A 23179-nucleotide genomic window follows, 5' to 3' on the forward strand; every position below is an offset into this window, starting at 1 on the left:
TTTGTCTCTTGTGGCATTATGTGGGCACAGAGTTTCTGATTTAAGATAATTTTAGATTTCAGGTTTGTGGACTAGGGATGATCAACCTGTACTTGCCAAATTAACAGAGAAATTATGCGAATGATAACAAGGAAAAGAACTATTTCTACAAGTTTTATTCAAACTCTTAGACCTTTTCATTTCGCAGTTTTCTTCCTCTGGGAATTTTGGAGAGTGTCTTTAAGACCAGATCTCACTATGTAGCCAAAACTGGTCTCAAACTTGTAATGGAGCCCAGGCAAGCCTGCCTGAACTTCCTAAGTAGTTGAGATAGCAGATGTACACAACCATGCTCAGTCTCCAAACTTCTGTGTCTTGCTGGATATCCTTTGGGGAAAACGCAAACCCAGCAACATCCTGGCATTGACCATGTGTTTACTGCAATGCTTCTTTGCTAAAGCTTTTCTCTCTAAGCTAGTCTGCATTTCTCATGCCATGTGGGAATTACTTTAGAAGACCAGATGAGTTTTATTTCTCCAATCTCTTCACAGATGGACTAAAAAGGTTTGCCGTTTCCTTGGGATTTCATTTTAGCTTACAGAAACTCAGATGCCAAGTAGTAATGAAGTTGATTTAGACAAAATGATAAGTCATTTGTGGTTAAATGGGTTGGGGGAGTAGACAGATTAAAAAGAGAAATTCCGCTCATAAATGATGCAAACTCAGATTAACAGGCACTGACTTTTAATGCTATCCAGTAATTATAGAGGGGGTGGGGAGTAGGCTGGGAAATTCCTGCTGTGCAAGCATGAAAACTCGAGTTTGGATCACCAACATCTTTGTAAAAGCCGGGTGTGGTGCTATGTGTGTGTGACCCCAGTGCTGGGGGAAGGTTGGAGAAAAGAGTGTCTCTGGCCAGCCAGACTAACCATATTGATGAGTTCTAGGTTAAGTTAAGAGACTGTCTCAAAAAATAAGGTGGTCTGATCTACAGAATGAGTTCCAGGACAACTAGGGTTATACAGTTAAACCCTATCTTGAAAAACAAAATAACAAAGTAGAAAGTAATAGACACTAACATAGACTTTTTCACTCTGCATGCATGTATGTATGTACACACACACACACACACACACACACACACCGCTTGAACCTGGAAATTATAATAATCTATTATAACTGCTGTTCAAATATCCCAGTGAACTAGCTGCTTTTACAAAATACATTCTGAGTTCTGTGGCAAGGCCTTTCTCATGTCTGCAGCCCCATCACATCATACTTGCTACTAAGATTAGAGGCAGCAAGGAAGTGGGTTCTGGTTAAACTTAGTAAGAAGGCCAGGAAGAGCATTAAATAGTGAAGGATTACATGCCTCCAAATCTATGTCAAAACCAGCCCTCCAAACAATTTGGATGTCAAGAAAACATTATGAATCTGTTTTGCAAAACTTCGCCTTCCAAATTCCTTCTCTCCCACTTTTCTACCCACTCCGTGTAGATATCAAAAGCTATATTTCTGGCATTTTAATCCTTGACTCTGCATGTCCCTTCCAAAGGAAATAATCATTATCTATAAAAATGGTTTCACTGAATGTTCCCTGGCACCAGGCCTAGGGTGAATCTACCTATGTTCCTCCAGTGGGAACAACTTCCAGAGCCCTGGGCTATGCCTTCAAAATGATGTCTGTGGAGTCCCAATTGGGTCAAACAACACTGTCCTAGATGAAACTGAAAAAAGGCCAGGAAAGTTTGTTTGTTTTTTAAAACATAGTTTTCCAAACCTCATCACATCCTTACTCACATAAACTCTTCCTGCCATTCTTAAATGCATAATAATTCTCTCTTCCCATTAATCTCTCTGCCTGTCCCTTCGTCCCTCCCCCCCTCCTTTCTTCCCTTCCTTTATTGAAGCAGGATCTCAGGTGTCTCAGGTTGGTCTTGAGGTAACTATATAGCAAAAGGTAACCATAAACTTCTGATTCTCCTGTTTCCACCTTCTACATTCCGAAATTAAGGTATGCACCAGGATGTCCAGTTTCTGCACTACTGGGGATTGAACAGAGGGCTCCTGGATGCCAGGCAAGTGCTTCCCCAGTTGGGGTATATCACTAGCCTAATAGTCTCCTTATATCCTTCACGGTGTTTATAAAAGGAACAATTATACACACTTTGTTGTTGTTTTATTTCCCCTTTGGCAATACTGGGAACTGCAAGTATCTAGGGCCGCAGGCTATGAGACGATCACTCCACCACTGAGCTATAATTCCAATCTGCGTTTTACTTTCATATCAGTTACCCAACCTGAACTTGAACTTGCATTTTCCTGCCTTAGTCTCTCAAGGAGCTGAACTAAAAGCCTGGTTGACACCAGGCCAAGTCACTTGTGATTTTAAAATTCTAGTATATGCCTTGCTATGCAGAACAGGGATTAGCAAACTAGACGTTTTAATCCTTAGTTTGTCATGTTCTTTTCATTAAGAAAAAGTATGGCATTAAATCACTGGTGTGATGCATGGTTTATAAACAAAGTTTTATCATAATTTACTAGTCTAGGAAAATTTGGTCCTACTGTATAAAAACTTTCCCCAAGACACTGGAAGACCTATGAAAGAGAGACAGGCAGGGGCTGGAAAGATGGCTTAGTGGTTAAGAGCACTTTCTGCTCTTGTAGAAGTTCTAGATTAGATTCCCAGCCCCCACATGGTAGTTATGAAACATCCATTAAACAGTTTCAAGGATCCAACAGAAATATACATGGTGCACATATACAAACATGCAGGCAAAACATTCATATACATAAAATAAAATAATCTTAATTTTTAAAGAAAAAAGAGAGACAGATAAATCCAAGATTGTACCGAATGTAAATCGTTGAGATATTTACTAATAGAAGTGTAGTCACAGGTAGCAAGACCAGTTGGAGACCTACCATTTGTGTCAAGAAGGAGGATATATCTAGTGACTTCATCCTATACGTAATGTACCTGTTTATCTTAATTTAATATCAAAGAATCAGAAACAGCCCTGGAGTCAGGGTGTGGAAGTTTGAATGTAATTGGCTATCATGAGCTCATACAGAGAAGCACTATTAGGAGGTATGACCTTGTTGAATTAGTTGTAGCCTTGTTGGAGGAAGTGTGTCACTGTGGGGGTGGGCCTTTGAGGTCTGCTATGCTCAAGCTACACCTAGTTCAGTTTACTTCCTGTTGCTTGCCAATTGAGATGGAGGACTCTCAGTTCCTTCTCCAGCACCATGTCTGCCTGCATGCTGCCATGCCCCTCTGTCATGATAATGGACTGAACCTCTGAAACCATAAGCAAACCTAATTGAATGTTTTCTTTATAAGATTTGCGGTGGTCATGGTGTCTCTTCACAGTGATAGAAACCATAACTAAGACACAAAGTCTGTTTTGCTTATTTGTGGTATATAGGGAAATGATATGAAAGAAACAGATCAGGGTTATTTAGTGTCAATCACAAAGGTGATGAGTGAAGATGCCAACCATTAGATCAAGCTGAATCCCTGTACCACTCTTCCAATTTTTGTTTCTTTCTTTGACATAGCATTTCAATATGTAGCTCACTCTGGTTTTGAACTCACTGTCCTCTTACTTTAGCAACAACAAATCCTGGCATCATAAACATTTCTAGAGTCCATAGCACAGTCATTTCTTTTGCTAAACACTTTGTAGACTAAGAGTATTTTGAATGCATGGAACATGGCACCCTCCTCTAATACATGAGCACTCCAATCTCCTACAAAAGGTCAGCAGCCATCAACCTTTTCTACACTAAAATAGGATTTCCTCCTACAATACAATATAACACATCAGGCTGAAAACTCTGGTCTATTTTAATCCTTAGTCACTTTGTCTTCCTTGCAAAGCATTGTAAACTATTTAAGAATCAACAGAACTGTGGGTGGTTGTATAAAATGTCATATTAAGTTACAAGTTAACAACAACAACACATAGTTGCTAGAAGCTGGTGACCACCAAAATACAGATTCAGAGTGTGGGCCACAAGAAGAGGATTCAATTTATGTGTTACAGAAATAATCTAAACCTAACCAATAGTAGATGTTTGAAAAATACACACTATACTGCATGGATATATTATATCCTAAATGGCAATGATTAAGAACGGCCCACTTTTAATAGGAATGTAAACAGTAATGAACAAAAGAAAAATAATACCAATAAATATACAAAAAAAGATTCCCTCTCCCCAGCCCCCAAAAATACATGTTAAAAGTGATTGTTACTTAAACCACAGAATTGTAAAATTAATCTTTAATATTGGCAAAGTTGTAAGAGGAACAGGACTTCCTAGGCTGCTGGTGAATAAAGCATAAATAACAAGAATATACTGCATAGGTCCAAAAGGTGAGAAACTCCCAAATACATATCTACCATGTTTTAAGATAACCCATATGGAAATATATGACTCTTACATTTTAGCTATTAGCAAAATATGCTTATTAATTAAAGTATTATTTGCAATTGTGAATGACTAGAAACAGCTTTAAATATCTACATTATAAGACAGATTTCTCACATTTTAGAACACTAGGTAGAGTACATATAAAAGATTTTTGTGTTTTTAAAGTCAATTTACATACACTGTGTGGAGAACGACTGTATATGTAAAATATATATTTGCATTGAAACAAGACTGCAAAGCAAACACATCTCCACGTTCTATAGTGGAATCACTGGGTAAGGGGATTAAGGATAATTTTAAATAAAAAAAAATTAATTTAAGCTATCTCCTCACCCCATCTAAGACTTTATTTTTTAAAGAGGTGTGTGTGTGTGTGTGTTAATAATTAAATAGATTCTGAATCCCTTTGGACATCTACAGATATCTACCAATGATCGGTCAGCAAGTTGCTCTTGCAGAAGCCAGCAACAACCTCTAGTGTTCAAAAAAGGGAAAGATGGGTAGCTCAAAGTGGATATAATATGTCAGCTTCTTCCCATGGTTCTGCAAACATGATCATCACATACATAAACACACACACACACACACACACACAATCCAAAGTAGTAAATAGCCACACACAAGTATTCTAAAAGGCAACATAAATTATTACCTTCCCTAACCTTCAGCATTCAAAGTCAGACTTTGGGGGAGTGGCTAGTCCGTGCAAAGCATGCAGCAGTTAATACACATTTACTAAATCATTTGTCACTGCAGCTGGGTAGCGGAAGCCTTCTAAAACCCATTTGGTTAACACATAGTTGTGATTATTTCCAGAACTTTGAAAAAAATGCCTTTGTGCATGCTTGAATAATTGAAAATGCTCCTGTAAAGTTTCGCTGAAGACAGAGGTAGGTGTGTGTGTGTGCACATTGTATGCACATGAATGGCTTTTCCTACTATATATAATAAAGTATAGAGACATGTCCTCTTTTCAACTACAAATGCAATATTTCCTTACTACATTATCAAAAATACATGCATACATATATACATAAATACACATATACTTTGCCTAGAAAACATCTTAACCATTCATCAAATTTGTGCCAGTATTTTTATGCTTAAAATTATTTTCCACTCATTTTATAAATGCAGTTGGAATGCAGCAAGCTGCTTAGCTATAATGCTATCAGATTCCGTAAACCTTTCCTTAATTTGCCGTTGTCTTTTTTTTCCTTTTGCCTTGGCACTGGCACAATCAATGCCTAAATATGTGATTCAAGATGACACCTAGTCCCATGAGTCAGTGGATACAGACTCAGATAGCGTGCGTATGTGTGCACAGATAGCTATGCAGCAATTTCTCGGTGAAAATGGCATTCCTTCCACACATGTGAATGCTTCCTTGCCTGTAGCAAAGGCAATCCATCATTTAGCAACATGGCCAAAAACAATAACCTGCATTTTTAATCACAATGTAAGAGGCAGAACAGAAAACACAAGCACATGTATAATGACACCTTTAAAGAAAAAACACTATCACGATCCAAATAAATAACAAATTACAAGAACTAAAGATTTTTCAAAGCCACAGAGATTCCATTTTCTCCTTGTAGGTTTTTTTTTTTTCACTGCAGTTAGGAAGCTGTGTGAATAGACCCATGCACCGTTTGCATGACCAAGCATGCACACCTGGTTTTAGCCACCCACCTCTGTCTGGATGTGTCTAACTCACCATTTTCTTTCAGGGTCCACACTCAGTGTCTTGGGAGTGAGCGTGCCTGCATCTTATAGCTACTGAGAAAGAAACGGCAATGCAGACAGGTCTTCACAAATCCCAGCATTCTATTGCCAGAAGTCACACAGAGCAATTTTTCTACACAGCCAGGGCTACCAATCCCACTGGTAGGGACGGCAGCTTTCAGTTCCAATGTGCTTTCAGCCAGCTATAAAAAAACAAGGCTGCAAAAACTGCATGCATCCTTAGACATACATGCAGTATGGACCAACGTGTACCCTTGCACACGTGTGCACTCTTGCAGGGCTCCGGCCAGAATCTGTACCCTGATTTGCATGATTTTTTGTCTTTGACAGAACAATAAACAATGAGAATGTTAGCACATCTTGCATCGGACCCACGCCATTGTGAGCTGACAAACAATGTGCCCTTTAAGACGGTAGAACAAAAGAAGCATTGGGTACTACACCCCCCTCACAAATAGCACAAGTGATTTTTCAAACAGTTCCCTTCGGGGATAAGATGCCCTGAAAAGGAGCCCTAGAGTCTCTTACCTGCATCCCTGCTCGCTGCTGTAGACTGTGGCTCACTCTGTCTGCAAAGGCAGCTAAGTGCTTCAGGGACCCACAGCCCGCCTCTGCCACCGCAGAATCCTGCTGCCTAAGGCACTGAGGAGTCACGAAGGCAGCTGGCAACAGCTGGAAGATCAGAGCCTTCTGCCTTATGATGGACAAGTTTATGCAGGGTCTGTCAACTCCAGAACTCGTTATATGTGACCTCAGGGAACTTTCCTAACATATACCATGATTAAGCTATAAGAGGTTTCTCCTTTGAAAATCCCTACCAGGCACAGAGCAGGGGAGTGGTGCTCCTTCTTTTCCTATTTTTTTAAAAATGGAAAATATAAAAGAAGCTACTGCAAGAAGGTCATTCATAAATTCTACTTAAGAACTCTCAGTGGTGCTATTGCATGGTCTAATGCTACAATTGAGTTAAAGATGACATTCAACAGCCTATTTTATGTCTGTGGACATTTTTAGGCTGATTACGCACTCATTAGGAATGTAATCCATCAGCTAACAAACCAAGTGTTTCAGAACCTTTCCTATGTGCAAGGGCACTGGGGCGAGAATACAAAAGCCTCCAGGCTGACCCCAACTCACCCAATTCCTTGCATCCCAATGACTTGCATTTAAAGATCCCATGCTCCACGTCCACTCTGAGCCCAGCCCCCAACCTCAGTGCCATGGTCCTGAACTGAAATTGCTTCCCTTACAGCTTTTCCTCACAGCTCCTTCCTCTGAGTCCAGGGATTAGCCACCAGGGCTTTCTCTTTACAGCTTCTTTCCATAAAGCTCTTCTCACTGCACAGGAATTATTTCAAACACCTGCTCATTTCACCAAATCATGTTATTATCCAACCTCCAATGCAGTACATTTCTAATGTGTTATCATTATAGCCATGAAGCATTGACTTTTTTATTAGTATATATTCGCTTTTACAGCATTATGGGTTCCATTCTTACATTTTCACACATTAAGTCACATAGTTTGTCCATCCTCACACTGTTCCCTTCCTTTGCCCTTTTACATCCTTCCTCTTCTCAAATACTAACCTTTCCACTACTTTCATGTTATATGCATACACATGTTCATGCATGTTTAATTTAGATTCTACATGAAAGAAAACATTTGTTTTTTTTTTCTGATTTACCTTATGGTACTTAACACAATGGTCTCTGGTTTCACCGACTTTCCTACAAATGACATGATTTCATTTTTCTTTGATACACTCACATCCCACCCTATGGTTTTCCTTACGATTCTGTTGATGGAACACCCAGGCTGATTTAATAACTTAGCTATTGTGAACAGTGCTTCAGTGGATACTGATACGTAGGTGTCTTTGGGGTTACTAACTTGGATTCCACTAAATCTGAGAGAAAGGGTTAGGAGAGTCTGGGGGGGGGGCTGATATAAACACAGTGAGGAAGTGAACATGTATTTTTCATTGTAAAGCCCATACTCTTTCCAGTGTTTTTTCATCCATATAGTATTTTATAAATAAACAACGGTGCCCCTTCCCTGCCACCCCCATCTCTACTTTCTTCTCCAAGGGACTTGTACATGCTAAGCACATATTATAACCAACTGAGTATATCCCTAACTACAAATACTTCATTTAAAAATTAATTATAGAAAATTTAAATAAAAGAAAGGAGTTTCCATAATATACACCCAGTTTCTTCTATCATTAAGCCTGAGATTTGTATATATAGTGTAGGGACATAGCCCCACCCATTGGGGGCATGTTCGCCTTGGGCTAATGTTTACGGATAAATCTGCCGGGCGTGAGCCCAGCAGCCCCTTTTCTTTTGCTCCACTTTTCCAGTGCTCCGCGGGAACCTGTGGTCCTGTAAGTCTATTTCCTTATTAAAGCTATATATATCTATATAATCTGTCTACATTCATTTGCGCCAGCCACATTTTGGCGCCCAACGTGGGGCTCGAACCCACGACCCTGAGATTAAGAGTCTCATGCTCTACCGACTGAGCTAGCCCTCCAACCATGGCCTTCATAGCTACGGTTGAACCCTTCGCTGACATTCATCCCTAAATTGCTTCCCTTAGCTGAAATTGTGTTTGTATGACCCTGGTGTCAGTCCTCCCACAACTGGGGGCCCAGGATCCCTCAGATTTTTCTTTCTTTTTCTTTTCTTTTGGACTACTCATCAATGGTCCCTGTTGTGAGAGACTGCTCACACCCGTGCCAACAGGCTCCACTCACTCGTCAGCTCTTTCTCTTCCCCCACTAACTACTCCATCCAGCCCTGCTGGACCATTCTTCCTCTCCAGTGCCTGGCCACAGCAGCTGCCTACTCTGGCACCCACCTTTACCCCTCCTCTCACATGCTCATGTGCTGCTATGGAACTCAACCCTGACCAAGCCAAGCCAGCTGCAGTTCTGTTGCGAGATGTGGTCGGCATAGATGGATTGATTAGGGCACATGTTCCTTTCTCCCTCTCAGAGAAAACAAAAACTGGGATCCTATATGTCTAATTCTACCACTTTCATAAAACAATTCCAATATATTACCCATTCTTATAATCTCACCTTTCATGACATCTATATGATCCTATCTAATAACCCACTACCTGAAGAGCACAGGTGAATTTGGGATCAGGCTAGACTACATGCAGACGAGATTCACCAAACACATGCAACACACCCTCCAGGGACAGAGGCGGTCCCCAAGCAGGAACCACACTGGGATTATTACACCCCAGGTTGAATTTTAGCTAGGGACCAGTTTTTGACTTGCCTTCTGGCACGTCTCCATAAGGTTGTCCTCAAGTCAGTAAAATATAATAAACTCTCAGAGGTCATTCAAGATACGAAGGAAAATCCTTCTGCATTTTTGGAACGCCTCACTAAAGCCCTGTTACAACATACTAACTTAGATGCAGAAACCACGAAAGGCAGACAGCTACTCATGACTCATTTTTTTTTCTCAGTGCTACCCTGACATTAAGGCTAAACTTAGACGTTTGGAGGAAGGCCCCTTGACCCCGTAGGCAGAAGTCTTAGAGTTGGATTTTAATGTGTACCATGTAAGGAATGACAAAGCCCACAATCATCATTGTCACATGCTAGCCACAGTCCTCTCACTGGCCGAGGCAACAGATCGCCCAATTTGTGCTGTCCGTGCTGCTCCCTTGATCCCTGGGGCTTGAGAACCAGCAGGCCCATGTTTCAAATGAGATAGAACTGGTCACTGGGCCTGAGTATGCCCTACTCATCTTGGTCTCACAAGACCTTGTTCGAGATGCCATAGGGAAGGACACTGGGCAGTTGATTGTCCTCATGCACTTAATACATGGAAACATCAAACCTAGAAAATTCCCAAGTTGACATTTGAGATCTGGCCATGGACGAGTGAGGCTGCCCAGGTTCCTTTGACCTGACCACAACTGTCATGTTTAACAGGGAGCCACGGGTGAACATCACTGTATCAGGATGGCCCATCTCCTTTCTCTTGGACACCTGAGCCACATACTCAGTACTGAGGGAATTCTGGGGCCCTACCTCTCCTTCTAATTTCCCTATTGTCAGGGTAGGGGGACAGCCTTATCTACCTCAGCAGACCCCACCACTTAACTGTGTTTTTAGGGATACTTATCTCACTGATTCATTTTTAGTCATGCCAACCTGCCTGGTACCTCTTATGAGAAGAGATTTTTTAGCAAATCTCTTCTAGTAGGAGCTTCCATTTCATTTGTTCCTTCCATTCACCTTACCCCAGACTACCTCAACGGTGTGCCAATACATGCCCACTGCTGATTGCTATTCTCTCCCCCAGACCAATGCCCTCATGCCTTTCCCCTAAATGGCAGGGCCCCTTTAAATTAATTCTTGTAACTCAAACAGGGTCCTGTCCCCTTAAGTTCCAGAGGACATCAAGATCAGCCACTTTTTCTCTAGTTCCAGAAAAACAAAAGTTTCATCACCGACTCAAACTTCCTGTGCCAAAACTCCATGTACTCTCCCTCTTCCTTTCTCCTGTCTGTTATAACGCCAAGATGTAAATCTGTTCCTGTTCTCTTACAGATTCTGAGGGAAAGTTCTGATACGTTAAACTCACCCAGTTTCAAACATATTGTACAGGCCACGCCTGCTGTACAAAGCATTCTGGAGACAATGCCAATACCCGCACCAGCTCTTGGAACTTCACCATTGAAGCTTACCCCTTACTCTCCTCCTTTCTTCTTCTTCCCCTTCTTCTTTTTCCCTTCACCCCCAAAATAAAGAAGACGCAGAGGTAATGTCCTTGAGTTCATCTTTTTACCTCCAGTTCCTTGACTGCTATAGATATGCAATTCTGAGCCCTGAGGGGGTATTGAGGCTGCTATGCAAGCACTGCCCCCCATACTTCTGCCCCAACAGTGTCCTGGATCAGATCACAACACTGAAGTAGTTCAGACTGGGGAGAAATCAGAAGGCAGCCATGTGGTGGTGCAAACCCAGTTGGTACCTGGAGGACTGGGGCAGGATGGCTGCCTCAAATTCAAAATCAGCCTGATCCATATTGCAAATAAAGACATTGTGATAGTTATTGATGACTGTCAACTCGACAGGATCTAGGGAACAATTATGTGGGCATGACTATAAGGCTATTTCTAAACTAGGTTAACTGAGGTGAAAAGAACCACCCTATGTATGTATGGGCAGTACCATCCCTGGGCTGAATAAAAGGAGGAAGTGAGCTAAGCACCAGCATTTCTTTCTCCTGACTGACTTCACCACTATGGAGGACAATATCCTCCAACTACGAGCCAAAATCCACCCTTCTTTTAGTTGCCTTGTCAAATACTTTGTCACAGCAATGAAAAAAGAAACAAACTAATAACAGACATTAAAAACAAATTCTGGCCCAGTGTGATTGGTACAAACCATTAATCCCAGCACTCAGAAGACAGAGGCAGACAGATCTCTGAGTTTCAGTCTAGTCTGGTCTACACATAGTGAGTCCCTGAACAGCCAGGGCTACATGGACAGACCCTGCCAAAAAATATAAATTAAAAAAAAAAGAAAGAAAAGAAAAAAAACAAAAACAAACAAAAAAAAACCCTAAACCAAACCAACTAGTCTTGTGCCTCTGTCTTTTTCTGGCAGTTGCTGTTTTTCTTTTCTGGGATGATGGTCTTGTCTTTACACATATAGAAAGAACGCTTCAGTTCAGGGCTCTGCCTGGCCTTGCAAAACAGAAAGCTCTGCCCACATCATCCATCCCTGCCCACTCCCGAACCCTCTACTTCCAAGCTCGAGTTTCACCTTCTTAGCATGACCCACTCAGCGCTGGATACATAATTGTCTAGCACAGTCCTTGAGGAAGGCAGGCTGCAATTGCTGGACAGCTAATTGAAGGCCAGGGACAATAAACATCTGCCCTAAAGTCGTGAACATAGGGTAGAGCTCCCCAGTAATCAATCTTTGTTCCTTCTGAAATCCACTTGGCAGAAACTGGTTTTCTAAAGAGGAAATTGGTCTTCACAATAATTTCTACATGCCCAGTTTTCTCTCAGGGAAAACATCCAAGTGGCATCCATTGGGTTTGCTTTTCTGGTTCATGTATTTTATATTAGAGCAAAATATCTCTGAAAAAATTCTCCATGCATTCAGTTTTGTAGCTCTACTGGGAGTAAGAACATATTCTTGTTATTTTCTTTTACTCACCCCAATAAAATACAGCCTTGAGGTCAGTGGTAGCCCAGCTGTGGGAGTCAACCCCATAGCTCATGTTAGCCCCAATTCCTATAATGTCCTAGGACATAATATCTTTACAGAATAAGCCCAAATGTGAGGAGCAACAATCAAAACTAGTTACATTAATTTTCTTAAAGGGTTTAAGTAGGAATGTGGAAAGCAAGTCAGTTTCATGATTTCTTCTGAAACACTTAGATCTTCTTAACTCTGGATCAACTTAACTCTAGATCAAGTGCAGATGGTATGGCCCATTTCACTTACTAGCATCTAACTAAAATCTTTAGCAAAATTTTAACACAGAACATGTACTACCATGGAATGCTGATCTAGAACTCAAGGAAGGTAAGACAGGAAACCACTCATCTACCAACCCAACCATCCATCTACTCATCCATCCTTCCATCTGTCTATTCATTCATCCATCATCCATGCACCCAACCATTAACCGATCTCCATCCATCCATCCATTTGTCCATCCGTCCATCCATCTATCCTTCCGTCTGTCTATTCATTCATCCATCTATGCACCCAACATCCATCGATCTATCTATCCTTTTATAAACCCCTCATCCATCCACCACCCACCCATCCATCCATCCATCCACCACCCACCCATCTATCCATCTATCCATCCATCTGTCTATTCATTCAATTTTCCAACCATCTATCTACTCTTTCATCCATCCAAACAACCACTTATCTCCCTGGCAGGCCATCATGTAGGGAGAAAGGCCATAGCTAGGTACTGAAGATAGTGAGCTTCCAAGATGGCTTGCTTCTTCTTCACCCTCCTGACCTGAGACAAAAGTCTGATAGCTCAAAACAAAGGCCTTGTGGGCTTTTTCTCTTGTTAAGAACAGTCTGGATTTTGTTGTTGTTGTTTGTTTCACGAATCCCTAGTAGGCTTCAGAGAGGGTTACTTTCTCTATGTGTCTGCTTCATATATATGTTTCCTCACCCGCAATAAATGCATTTCAACTGCTGCTTCTGCCTGTGCTTGTTTGTGGAGGTTAAGATTTCTCTGTTGCTACCTGTCATGCCCAATGAACCTGATTAAAAAGCCACAAACACACACACACACAAACACACACACATATCGTAATGCAATACGCATCCTTATTAACTCATTCCTCCTTCTATCCCTCTGCTTATTCAACCAAGTGCCCATCCTTCATCCATTCAAGTACCAATCTCTGCACTTATCACCTATCTATCCATTCACCAATGCACTCATCCACTAACCACTTATTTGGCACCTAATCTGTGTAAGAACCATGTGTGACAAACAGCAGAGAAAAATTAAAATCCTTTTCTTCCAAACTGCTCACCAGGAACGAGGAGGAGGAGTCCAGATAATAGTACAATGGTGCAGAAATACATCCATGATATTGAATCCTGCTCCCAGTATCCCAGTCTGCAGAGGATAACTCTGTTCAAAGTATGATGGACATCGACTTTGAAGATGTTAGGAAAGACTAATTTGGTGTCACAAAAGGGAACATACTAACAAAGTGAAAGTAACTTAGCATGACAATTTCTTTTCACAAAAAAAGGGCACACCATGCCCTGGGATCAAGCCAGTAAGTAGCAGCACACATGGTCTAGATGACCTCTATCTTTTACCCCTAACAGAATATAGCTATGTAGGCAAACAAGACATTTAAAGTGGTCGTTAAGGAGAAAGGAGGTCACTAGGATTACTAAAAACGAATCTGTCTGGTGTCCTTGTAAGAACTGGAGATTAGGAAACAGATACACAATGCAAGCAAATGAGGGCACAGTACAAAGCTAGAGTCTACACATAAGTTAGAGAAGCATTGGGAAGAACCACCCACCCTTTGATCTTTCAGCCTCCAGGGCTGGGAAGAAATCAGTGCTTACTATTTTAAGCTATCCAGGCTATAGGACATTAAAATGTCTCTACTGCATTTCTGTTTATACACATACACACACACAATCAGAGGACAACTTACAAGAGTTGTTTCTCCCTTTTCACTTTATGTATTCCAAGAATGGAACTTAGGTCTGCAGGCTTGGCGGCATGGGCCTTTACTAGTTGGAAAATCTCACCAGTCCCTGTGAGACCACTTTTTAATGACAGTCATTGAGAAATCAGACACCAAGTCTTTAAGGGACTCCCAAATCAGTGATTGAATGCATTTGCAAGAAACAGACCCAGCTGGCTGTAATAAACTTGAGGATTCAGCATGAAATCTCTGAGGACAGTTGGAACCTCTAAGAAAAATACCTTCAGAACATGTGAGATGGGCCGGTCGGGACCAGAGGTGATGGAGGAAGGGAGAAAATGCCACTGTATCCGCTACCTTGTGGTCAGGCTACCCAGCTACAATGTGTTTTCCCCTTAATCCAACAGACTTTAATGATTTCTCATGTGCCATGTACCTTTATGTTTGTTTCTTAATTCTGAGACACGGTTTTGTTCTATAGTCTAAGGCTCATCTTGAATGTACAAGCTCCCTTCTTAGCCTCCTGAGTGCTGGGATTACATGTTGCTCTCACATAGTTAAAAGAAAAGAATGAAGTACTTTCCTTTCAGCTACAGATACTTGTAATTCTTTCTCCACTACATGGTATGGTCTTGCAGGAGCTTATCCTTCACACATGCACAAAAAAGATGTTATTAGTGGGATGTGATATCTCATCCCTGTCATCCCAGAAAGTGTTGAAGTAGGAGGATCAGCACAAGTCTGATGTCAACCTGTGTTACACAGGGAATTTCTGGGTGGGAAGTGACACCATATCTCAAAAAATAGGAAAAAATTAAAATTATATTAAAAAGTTATTTCTGTTTGGACTTTGGTGAATAATCAGCAAATAAAAAATAACTTCTATGTCAACATTTTTGTATGATCTCAACAGAATGCAACAAAATTTTATTTCAAGTATCAAATACCAGATCAATAATTAATTATATTAATTAATAAATAATTAAGAAGAGACATGTTTATGTTACTTTAAACCTATGCAAGGTCACTAGGTATTTTCATACTTCTGCATTTTAGACTGCCTATTATTTTTATGATCCTTTTATTTCTCAAGCGTATTATTTCTTGTTGATCCTCTAGAAACATATACTCTAGGAAAAGCTGAAAATGACTTTTTAACATTCCTATTCCAAAATTTCAATATCCTTGCCTCTCTTCAACACACACACACACAATGCAATCCTGAAAACTGCTAGGTTTGAAACTCAAAAGCAGGCTGCTTCTGGAACTAATCTCTTCAAGTCACTAAGCAGCCAGCTGAGAGACACAGCCATGGTAAATAAGGCAGAAGACTCCTCTTCCCTTCCTCCTATTCCTGTGAGCCCTGACAGAGCCGTGGACACAAATAATCACGTGTGCACACACAGCTCATGCACATTATAGCTGTCTATGGTGACATTCTCTGCCCCCTACCCTGCACAGCTGCTGCTCAGCACGTGACTGACTCAGAGCCCAGGAATAAAGCTCTAATTGTCCTCTTCAGACACTGTTAAATTCCGTAGGCAGATTATTCCGCAGGCTTCCATCAGTTTAGCTATGCAGACTGTTAAGTAATTGCAGGGATTTCTGAGGCAGGCACACAGAGTATCAATCTGGTCCCTTCACAACCACATAAACGTGGGATAGTTTTGAATATGGATAACAACAGTTAGTGTAAAACGTGTGAAATAAGACACCGTTACATAAAGTTCTTGATAACAAAAGTTATAAAAACATGCAAAATAAGACACCGTTACATAAAGTTTTTGAAAGCATATATCTAAGTTGGTTATTTCTGCAACGGAATCTTGACCTTTGAAGTCAGTGTTTAATTTGCCTCATATGCTAGGCCATATAGGATGTATAAAACATTAGGAAAGTCTTCCCTCAAGAAAGTCTGGTGTGTGCTGATTTTCATCTTTCCACCAGGGTTATTATATACACATCTAATCGAATCTATCCTCTGAACAGCTTATTATATGCTCCCCCAATAATCTGGAATTGTTGCAGGCAACAGTGTAAGAGCACAGATCTTGCCCGTCCTCCTCCCTTCTCTGGGAAGTCAGATGACTTCTATTTTAAAGCTTCAAGTTAACTCATTAAACAAGCCCAATTTAGAAAGCTTTACCAAAATCCTTTCTGACAATTCTGAGACTGTGGCCTACAAACACAGCTGTGTGCCAGATAGTAAAAGCATCTCTTCAGTTAAAGAAGGCTAAACTGGACATTTATTTTGACCCAATAAAGCATTTCACTCTAAGAAAAACACAACAGCTACTTTAAGAAACACTAAAGGCTATTACTGCCCTGCTCCTCTGGGCAGGGCTGCAGAATCCACGGGATCTCTCGCTTAAAAACTCTGAGATCTTAGTGATGGTGGAAATCACACTCGATTAGCAAAACCAAGACTTGTCCTATTAACATCCCATTCACCTTCCATAAATATGTTCACACTCAACACAACTTTTCAGCAACCACAATTCACCCACCTTGGAGCAGAACGTCCCTCGTCAGCCTGCAGTGTACATTGTGGTACTCCTTTGTGCCCGCCAGAGTCCTCTGGCTGCCTGTCTGGCTCAACAGGCACTTCCTGTGAAGAGCGACACCATGAGACACAGACTCATCAAGCTGCCTTCATGCCTGAGACGACTGTTATTATGAAACCCCTCATTTGTGGGTTTGCTTTGTGTGCCTGTCCCACAACGCCCTTGGCAAGGCCTGTTGTCTCAGACTTGAGACCTGGTCACAGGACACGGCTGTTCAACTCCATCAGACACTTAATTGAGACCACTGACCTCGGACTCCTGCATTGGGCAGAAAACAGGACTCCTACATGAGGGCTGTTACCATGTGACACAATCGGCCAAAAGAAACACAATAAAAGACAGCTGGCCACAAGTCATGACTGCAAAACCTCACGTGCTAGGACTTGTGGGGGCTGGGATTCTGACTCCTGACAGAGAAGGCATGGAGTTCTCAGAGATCACACTGAACTGTGTGTGGATAAGTCAGAATGTAGCAGTGGCAGAAGCAAGCTCTCCCCGGGTCAGCGTGGAGTTTCAGTACCAAATGCTAAAAGCAAGCAAGCAAGCAACTCTCCTTCCGTGTACAGAATGGAGGTTATCTTCTAAGAAAATTACTAGTAGTTTGTTTTTAACAAGAAAATGGGGCTGTTAATATTACAGCATTTCCCCCACAGAGCAGATACACAGAAAAAGCGCAGTGAAGTGAAATTTAGGACAGGAGAGCTGGGGATGAAAGAGATGTGTTTGTACAAAGGAAGCAATTTCATTCCCTTATCTTTCAAACTACAGATGACACTCTTGCACCTCAGTGAGCCCTCATACATGCTGGGTACGCCCTAAGTGTCTTCAGGTGGTACAAGCGAGGCCATGGCACACGGTATACTGCTTACCTGTGAGTAGCGATCAGTGGACGGTGACGACCGGGACCGTTCATGGATGTACTGTGTCCTCTGCTGCTGGTCTAGACCGGCATCCAGAATATCATCTGCTGAATGATACCGCCCGGAACTCCTGGCTTCCATCGGTTTCTTCTGCTCCTTCCAAGATGCCTGATATTCTGCAAAGGTTCCAAGCCTTCTGGGTGGGTTCAATGTCTCAGAAGCTTTTTCTCCTTGTCCATCATCACTGAGGATCTCTCCACAGGAGGTGGCCCGTGACCTCTTCTGGAACCAGGACTCTGTACCCTCACATTCACGGCCCCCTGTCTGTGGCCTCTCAGCCTTGCCTCTTGAGAGCCCACAGAGAGCTTGTCTGTGGCTTGGCCTCTGGAGAAGAGATTTGCTTGTTTCCTCAAAAAACTTCCACCTGTCAGCAAATGTCCCCACAGTATCCTCAGGTGTCTTGACGTTAGGATGAGGACTGTGGTCCCCTGACAGACCCACCTCGTTCATTTTCTCTGGCTCAGAATAGGACTTCAGCTTCTGCTCCGCTGTGAACCGTTTCCGTCCTCCGATTCGAAGAAGATGGGGCACACCACCACCAGAAGATGGTGGCTTGGCCAGACCTGCTTCCCAGAGGCTGGGGACAGAGTCTGGCTCCCCAGGGGAAGATAAAGAAGATGAGGCAGTATGGTCACAAGTTCTGTGTTCTGCTTGTCCCGGATACTGATCTGCTGGGGTGGGACCTAAATCACGGCGGTGGAAGGAGGTGGCCCTCAGGACACGTGTCTGGGCCTCTTTCAGGTGCTCTTTATAGGTGCTGGGGAAGGAACCTTCCGGGACAGCCCCCGCATCAGCTCTCCAGTCGTCAGCAAGTGTCACAGTGCTTTTGCTGTTCTGTAGCTTCGCTCTGCGCATCTGGATCTCATTCCTCAGTGTCGTGGCAAAACGGTCACTCCTTCGCATGGGTCTACCCACCTGGGCATCAAGCGGTGGTGGCTTCTCGGGTCTCCATGCCCCACCTTGGGTCAGAGAGTGCAGCATGGGTGTCCTTTCACGAGAAATCCTCCCATGTTCTCCATCCACCGACTTGAGGTCACCATCAGGACACTGTGACCTGGCTTTCACAGTGTGGCTGGCTTGAAGAGGCTCTTGGATCCCTGAGCAGGAACCTTCAATCTCTGCATCCCGTGGATGATATCCCTCTCTTTCATGAGAGGCCAGCATCTCCTCATGCTCTTGTAGATAGCACCTCTGGCCCATCGAGGGCAAGAGAGGATAGTCAACGTCCACAGAACGTGTGTCTGAATGCCCAAAGTCACCTCGGGGTGTCACAACCTGGGCACACCCCTGCACAGGCTGCCTGGGGGGTGCACAGAAATAATGGCCACGCCCTCTATCATCCAGCTTCTGGTTGGCAGAAGCAGGCCATCCCACCTGCGCATCATTCCGGGAGGGTTCAGGAGGCTCCTGCAACCCCCCACCGGGAGTCCTATGAGGCAGCTCCCTCGTTGACAAGGGGACCCTTGGGCTCTCATCAGTGCACTGCCATCTCTGCTGGCTCCCACGGTAAGATGTCAGGAAGTGGACATCTGTGTTGGACAAGGACAAGTGGTGCCTGCCCGGGACCCCTGAGGATCCACCCACTCTATCATCTGAGGATAACCATCGGTAATCCAGGTGGCCTTCTTGCTGGTAACCCAAGCTTCCTGTTTCTTTGCCACTGCTTGGGTGTGCCAGCCGACACTGTCCATCAGTCATTTCCAGTCTATGGCCCCCTCGGGGTTGGGTGGTAAAGTCTGAAAATGGAGGGTCCCGTGTCTTTTCACGGCCTCCAGCTGCCACAGCAAAGCCATCACTGAGTAAAGGAGCTGCAAGGGGGGGAGGAGAAGGGGCTTTCTTCTTGTCAGGAACATACCAAACAGGCCCAAAACTTGATCTTCCAGAAGTGGTTGTTTTCGGCTCAACATAATCCTCTGGCCTTGGGCTTTTCCTGCTGTTACCAAGAACCCTGAGTGTGGAACACGGCGGCCTGTCCTGTAATCCCTGAGGATCACTAGCAGGCTGGCTCTGTCGGCTGCTGCCTGGCCTGGAGGCCTCCCAGAGGCCAACTTTGTAGAGAATGTTCTCAGTGGAAGAGGCATCGGCCCTGGGCAAGGTGTGGTCAGGGGTGCCGGGACAGGTAGAGAAGGAACCGTAAGCAGAATCTCGCTTGCCGTGGCCACCCAGGTGTCCAGATGGGGAGAGCTGGGAGCCACGGTCCAGGCTGTCTAAGCTGCCCACAGAGCTGAAGTGCTCAGCAGTGCGCTGTAGGCTTGTGTGCTCCCAAGAGCTGGACAAATCGTGGGAGGAAGAACTACAAAGAAAAAACACACACACAAAAAGGTTTGCAAACAGCAAGATCTCAGGAAAACAGCATTGTGAGTATAGCTGGACCTACGCTAAGGAGGACGAGGGCACAAAAAAAAAAGGTTTGCAAACAGCAAGATGTCAGGAAAACAGCATTGTGAACGTAGCTGGGCCTACGCTAAGGAGGATAAGGATGCTCAACAGTAGCTGAATTGAGAACTGGGGAGGAAAGGCATTTCTGAGGACACACTGACTGTTAACCTTCTGGGTACCTTTTTAAGATTCTTTTCAATGCTACTACATTTTCTCAATCCAATAAAGACTCTGATGCAGGCAGTTCCTGAATCAACATTTCTGTGGTCCTTCATTGGGTAGGGACTGGGAAATGGCTCTTCATGAACTAAGAATTGTTCCTAGTTTTTTAATTTTTTTAATTTATTTTTTATTATTGTGTGTAGATCATGCCATATGTGTAGAGGTCAAAGAACAGTTTTTGTGGAATTGGTTCTTTTCTTCTGCCTTTCTGTGTTTCCAGGGATAGAGCTCAAGTCATCTTTTACTCACTGAGCCCTCTCACAATATAACTAACAGACTCGTAACATCCAATGGGATTGAAACAACAATTAAAAATCTTCCGGTTCAGCTGGGTGTGCTAGCACACACCTTTAATCCCAGTATTTGGGAAGCAGAGGCAGGAAGATCTCTGTGAGTTCCAAAGCCAGCCTGGTCTATAAGAGCTAGTTCCAGGAGAGCCAAGACTACATAGTGAGACCATGTCTTGAAGCCCTTCCAAATCTTCCAACTTTCAAAAACCCAGGGCCAGATGGATTCAGTGTAGAATTCTATCAAACCATCCAAGAAATAACATCAATATTTCTCAAATAGTCCATACAATATTAAAGCAAGGACATTTCCAAATTCTTTTTATGAAGCTAACAACCCCCGGATACTAAAACTGGACAGACACAACTAAAAAAGAGAATTACTTCTGAAAGAACATGGATACAAAAGTTCTCGAGAAAATACCTCTGAATCCAATTGCAAAAAACCACATCCAAAAGGTTATCCACCATTACCAAGCTGCCTTCATCCCAAAGATGCAGGGTGCTACAAGAAATACCACAAGAGAAAACAAGCTTGTTCATCCTTTGTCTAGCCACTTCATTTTGTTTTCTTGCTGTGAAATATTCAGTTCTGACCCTAACTGAGCAGAGGTGGTCTTGACTACTCAGAAGTCAAGACACTCATGGAAATGTCTGAGTATTCACAGAACGTGACAGTTATACAGATCACACACGGTGCCTGGTCTCAGGGAAAGAATACTCACCTAGCCTGGTGCTGACTCTTCCAGGAAGGGGACCCACTGGTGCTCAGAAACAGTGAGGCTGCTGGCTCTGGGTAGGTATCAGAGACCTTGGTGGCATGCCAGGAGTGAGGCCTCCAACTCGGATCACTCTTCCTGGAAAAAAAATTGCAGACGCTGAGGGAGTTTGCATCCTGGACAGCTTCCTGGCTGGTACCTCAGTAGGAATCCAACAGAGGAAACTAGTGGCGTCTGCTGGCACCCGATACACAGCATGTTTTACAACTGCTTCCTGTTGGATATGGTCATGCACGTTATTTCCGATGTTTGTTAATGACCAAGTTGCCATGTTGTAGACTGGAAATCACAGGCTCTAAAGCAGCCCTAAGTCTTCTTAATTTATTCTTCCATAAATGGGTATGATTATTGTTTGCCAGTTAGAAATTCTATAAGCTTTTGAGATGTCTCCTGTACCCCAGGCTAGCCTTGAATATCTGATCTGCCTGCCTCCATCTCCTGAGTCTTCAAGTGGACCCCCATGCACAGTTTTATGTACTGATGGGGATGGAACCCAGAGTTTTGTACATTTCTAGCTCTTATTTTGTTTTGTTGTTGTTGCTTTGTGTATTTTTAAAAGATGGAGTATGCGTGAGGCCTTGGGATTGATTTCCAGTACCCCTGAAACAACAACAACAAGATACCTTCAGGAAAATGCCACACACATGAAGACCCACAGAAGGTCCCTTTGACTTCAAAGTCACTACATGAGGGTATCTTTACTTCTTCAGTTGAAGAAAGAAATGAACTCACAGTAGACAATTTTTCAGCCAGTAAACAATGGGAAAAGAACCCACTGAACACCTTTAGGTAAATAAGAGATTACAGATTTTCTCCTACAGGCAAAAATATTGAAGAATGCTATACAATAAAGAATATTTTCAGCCTGGCCTGGCCCCCATGGGCTGGGGCAGCCTGGAAAATAACACCCAACTACGTGCCCAGTGTCCATGACCATTGCCGCCCTGGGTGAGCACAGGAGAGCGGTCCCACCCCTTGCCAGCTGCCACAAATAGGAGAGCTGGCCCCACCCCTCCCTTGGGCAAAGCAGGAGAGCTGGCCCTGGTTCAGCTACCACCTAGACCCCGATCCAGGTTTTTGAGTTGGCCCAATCACCCAACAGCTGCTCCAACCAGGACCTGCTAGAACCTGTGAAGGGGCCAGTCCTGCAGAAACCTTGAACTACTTCAATGACTCATTGCAATGAACACTTGCAAGTAAAGCTGTTTGGGCAAAAATGTACACTGTGTGACACCCTCAGCATCCACAGTGAGATTTTTTTGTTTGTCCGTTAATCTGTTTGTTTTGTTTTATGGGGAGGTTGCAAGATCAGGTGGTGGATATGGAAGAACGGGGAGATGAATGGAACCGGGGTGCATGACGGAAAATCCACAGAGAATGAATAGAAAGTGGAAAGAGAGATTATTTACCGAGATAAAACCGAAAAAAAAGTTATAACACAAATCTTTTAATGACCTGTATAGATTCAATAAGTATGCAAGGTGTAAAAAATAAAACATGTTGACTTTGTAATGATTTTCCAGGAACTAGAAAAGGAATAAAACAGACAAATTCATTACACCTCAGAACTAAGGAATTATAAAAGCAGAAATGTACCTTACAGAATTCCTCAAAATCTTCATAAGGAAGGCTCTAACCACATGCCCTTCATTGT

The 23179-nt window shown here is 43.0% G+C and overlaps 1 protein-coding gene across 3 annotated transcripts in view; it reads right to left on the reverse strand.

The window, feature by feature from the left end:
* The window catches only part of Shroom2 (shroom family member 2), a 119778-nt gene that overhangs the window by 24837 nt on the left and 71762 nt on the right, over positions 1–23179 (reverse strand). The window contains exons 3-5 of one of the 3 annotated variants that reach the window (XM_057759749.1): positions 21472–21603; positions 17808–20151; positions 16882–16982 (exon numbers count right to left, since the gene is read on the reverse strand). In XM_057759749.1, the coding sequence (XP_057615732.1) occupies positions 16882–16982; positions 17808–20151; positions 21472–21603 (2577 nt within the window). Of the gene's footprint in view, positions 1–6139; positions 6417–6696; positions 6856–16881; positions 16983–17807; positions 20152–21471; positions 21604–23179 lie in introns of those variants that run through there. The other 2 variants (XM_057759751.1, XM_057759750.1) reach the window with 2 other exon arrangements.

The sequence above is a fragment of the Chionomys nivalis genome, chromosome X, assembly GCF_950005125.1.
Source record: "Chionomys nivalis chromosome X, mChiNiv1.1, whole genome shotgun sequence".
NCBI classification, from domain to species: Eukaryota; Metazoa; Chordata; class Mammalia; order Rodentia; family Cricetidae; genus Chionomys; species Chionomys nivalis.